Here is a 3,546-nt window from a genome sequence, read left to right as displayed (position 1 = left end):
GGTCATACTCATGTTACTATTCCTACATTACTGACTCGGCATCTTCCACCTAACTGTAGGCTATGTGCTGACGGATCATTCTGAAGGCTGCCTGAAAATACTATCAGTCCTGGCTGTCCATATGCGCAAAACTGGGACACGTGATTTGCGGCTATTTATCTCTCACATGCTCAATTTAAGAAGGCTGTTACTAATAATGTGTTAATGTCTAGAACCAACAAATAAAACCACCTCAGGGTAGTCAGTCATTTCAATGAGCAGCTTGACTATTGTCTTTAAAAACAGTCTTGCAATTCTAGTTTTGAAGTGTGCACAGGCATCCCAGCGCGTCAAAGTCGTCAGGGTATACGCAATTCTCCGTAGGCTATAAATAACCCTCAACTTAAATCTCTTCACAAAGTTTCGCTGGCCTATAGCTTTTATCATTTAAAGAAAGCAAGCTCAGACAGTAAGTTCATACAAGATCAGAAATTGTATTTGGCAATTTTTAAACAAGTGCATACAAGTACAGCTAAAAGCATTTCAGTTTTGCCAAGTGCTCGTAGAGTAGCATTAGTCACATTCTACGTTTAACAGGAACTGCCACCAGACCTAGAAGTACATCAAGAAATTGTTAAACATCAACAAAGAGGAACGTAGTCCATTATAATGAGTACATACCTTTATCTTCAAAAATATAGAAACACAATGTATTCAAAAATCAAAAATTATACAGCCATGTTTACGAAGTATACACTTCCCTTGGGTCCAATATGTACAAGTCCGTTAGTTTGTTTGGATGGTATGTATGTGATATTTATATATTTATATACTCGTATTTTTCGTTTCCCCACCCCAAAAATATGAAAACAAATTAAGGGTCCCTCTCCTTTTTTACTTTGACATCTCCTGCAAGGATGGTTGCGATTTCTCCTTGCATGAAAGCCCATGGTACGTTTGAGCCCACCAGGGGACATTTCTCTCCACTAGGACAGTACACTTCACCGGTGGCACCTTGCTGTTTGATGCTTTCCCTTGAGCATGGGAAGCAGAACTTGTGAGATGGCACAGACGGGCATTGAACGAAGTGTGTGTCCTCCAAACGCTCGTGACACAGGGTGCAGCAAAGTGGTATGCTACCAGGTACTGAGGAGTCCGGAATGCTTTGGGGGTGCACTTGGTCCATGCCAGGCACGTGAGGTGTTCCCGCGCCAGACGCGTCTCTCTGAGCCAGCCTCCTTTGATTCATAGAAGACGGTGAGAGGGGGCTGCTGCTGTTCCTGCGAGTGGTGGAGTGGACCTGGTTGGCGTCCTTGGGCGAGCTGTTTCCCCCGGCATTGTCTGCTGCAAGGATGAGCGCCGCCATTGGGGACTGGCCATTCTGCGCAGCTTCAGGCGGGGTGGTGCGGGAGTGAGGGGATATCGTGGAGGGAGGAGAAGCGAAGCTTGGCGGGTGTACAGGGGGCATTTTCAGTCCATCAGTAGGAGGTGGTAACCACTGCTGACCTTCTCCATTCATCTTCGCGGGTGTGCCCTCTCCATCTGGTTCTGGTGAGGCTTTTCTCTTCATGCTCCGGGGGTGTTTTCCTCTGTCTGGAGTAAGGAAAGTGTTAAAAAAAAAAGTGTTGTGGCGCAACACATTTGGAGAATGATTAATAATGAAGAGCATGCGTTTCCCTCTTTCGCTTCTGCACGTTGCAAATAGTAAAAACAACCCTTCCATGTAGTAGGCTAATAAAGCACTAATAAACAACATTCGCGCTGATATTCCTATGCACTTTTAATTCAGAGCTGATTATCAGATTTTTTTCACCAAAAATGTCTAACGTTTAATTTCAATGTTGCTAAATGTTAAAATGCAAAATAGCCTAATACACAACTATGATCTTAAAATGTCCACTCTACCTGATTTGGAAGCGGTGGCGCTCGTTTCGTAGCCCATCACCCTTTGTTGCATGGCCGCATGATCCTTCTTGAATCTGCTGTCGAAAGTGTGAAGAGCCATAATGTCCCTCACTGTTTTACCCTTGCTCATCCACTCGTCCGCCCTGTTTTTGTGACTTTCGGATATTTCTGGCGTTAGGCTGTCCGGTTTGTGCTTATCCTTCAGCTCCCTCTCGTGCTCGGTGCTGGAGACCGAAGCAGGTCGTTTGCCGCCGTGGTCGCCGGGACTACCAACCGTCAATGCGGATGGGAGCCCCATTTGTCCCGGTCTACCATTGACGGCGTGTACATTGGACATGCTCCCGTTCACCAAAGGCACTAAATTCGGGGGAATCGTGCTATTCCTGCGAGGGTTGGGACTCTGGCGGTTAAGTTCTGGTGGGTCATCTGGTTTAGGAAATCCGTTTGGAACAGGAATGCCGTTTGCTTGCCTCCCAGACTGATATTCTGTAGCGAGCCTGGGTGGACGATCTGTCGAGAGGGGGTAGCGGTCCAAGGGCTGCGGTGGCCGCGATCCGGGGTCTCCAGCCGAATGGTTAATAGACTGAATCTCCTTTCCCGAGAGCTGAGGCTTTCCTGGCCCCGGAGATCTCCCCTCCTGAAAGCCATGAGCCCTCTTAAGCTGTCGGGCTGTCTCAATCACAAACTCGATCCGATCTGCTCCTTCATAGTTGACACATCCCCTGCACACAGGTTCGGTAAAATCCCAGATCATTGCCCACGGCATGCGGGGCAAGTCACATAAATAACATGACTGCCTTCTCGAAGCAGCAACCGCCGCAGACGACATAGCTTTCTCAAAACTGACGAAAAATCTTCACCCAGGTCTGTGTGAATCTGTCCCAGCTCTTTAGAAACTAAGCACGGCAAGTTCCGTTTCTCAAAAATTGTCCTCTCCCTCACTACAGCAACAACAATTAAGTTACAAACAGAACTTCATGACAGTGTGTACTTTACTACGGCGCGCCTCTATCTATCTCTCTCACTCTCTACAACTCCGCTAGCTCAATGTAGAGCAGTGACGTCATCGCTGAACACTACACTTGTGGTTCCAGCTCCTATTTACTTGATTCTTCGACAGCCCCTTTTAGCGCATGCTCTGTCACACAGTCTCTGCCCCCTTTTTATTTAATCACTTGAACTACTGCCAAGACTACAACCAGCCACCACCACCGATCGAGGTGGAAGAGCCGAATAACCTGCTGCAAGATAAACTGCGAAGCTGTCCACGATGAAAATAATCTTTTAGAACATTCGACTCAAATTATGAAGAAGACATAACCTAATTTACCGGGAATCGAAAAGAAGGACTGCACGGGGGCTATTTGAACAAAACAGTATTTAATTATTTTACAGAATATAGACATTCCCTTGACTCCAATTCATTTGAGTATCATGGGAATGATGAATATTGGACGTTTATGATTGGAAGATGAATTATAAATATAGGAACCTGTTGCCTACATTTGCAAAATTGAGGTGGGTCCAACTATTCACGCATGTTGATGAAGAAAGGTTACATAGTAACAGGTTGCAACACATTCCATTCGCTCAAACGACGCACCGGCTATGTCTACTATAATATGGTGATTCCATTATACTAATTCTTTGTTGCATTGTGTA

The 3,546-nt window shown here is 45.9% G+C and overlaps 1 protein-coding gene across 1 annotated transcript; it reads right to left on the bottom strand.

The window, feature by feature from the left end:
• Positions 1 to 795: 795 nt before the first annotated feature.
• irf2bp2a (interferon regulatory factor 2 binding protein 2a) lies at positions 796 to 2,926 on the bottom strand. The gene is made up of 2 exons (XM_083695925.1): positions 1,885 to 2,926; positions 796 to 1,572 (listed from the first exon to the last, which is right to left on the bottom strand). Exons 1-2 carry the CDS (start codon positions 2,711 to 2,713, stop codon positions 854 to 856), a joined length of 1,548 nt encoding a protein of 515 aa, XP_083552051.1. The 5' UTR covers positions 2,714 to 2,926; the 3' UTR covers positions 796 to 853.
• Positions 2,927 to 3,546: the final 620 nt, after the last annotated feature.

The sequence above is a fragment of the Argentina silus genome (assembly GCF_951799395.1).
Source record: "Argentina silus genome assembly, chromosome: X".
Taxonomy (NCBI): domain Eukaryota; kingdom Metazoa; phylum Chordata; class Actinopteri; order Argentiniformes; family Argentinidae; genus Argentina; species Argentina silus.
The sequence above is the reverse complement of the archived record's forward strand: the minus strand, read 5'-3'. Positions and strand labels throughout refer to the sequence as shown.

Excerpts from the sequence above, each read along its gene's own strand:
- irf2bp2a (XM_083695925.1), bottom strand. The coding sequence starts at position 2,713 with ATGTCGTCTGCGGCGGTTGCTGCTTCGAGAAGGCAGTCATGTTATTTA. Across the intron at positions 1,573-1,884 it reads CGCCACCGCTTCCAAATCAG|ACAGAGGAAAACACCCCCGG; the intron begins GTAGAGTGGACA and ends TCCTTACTCCAG.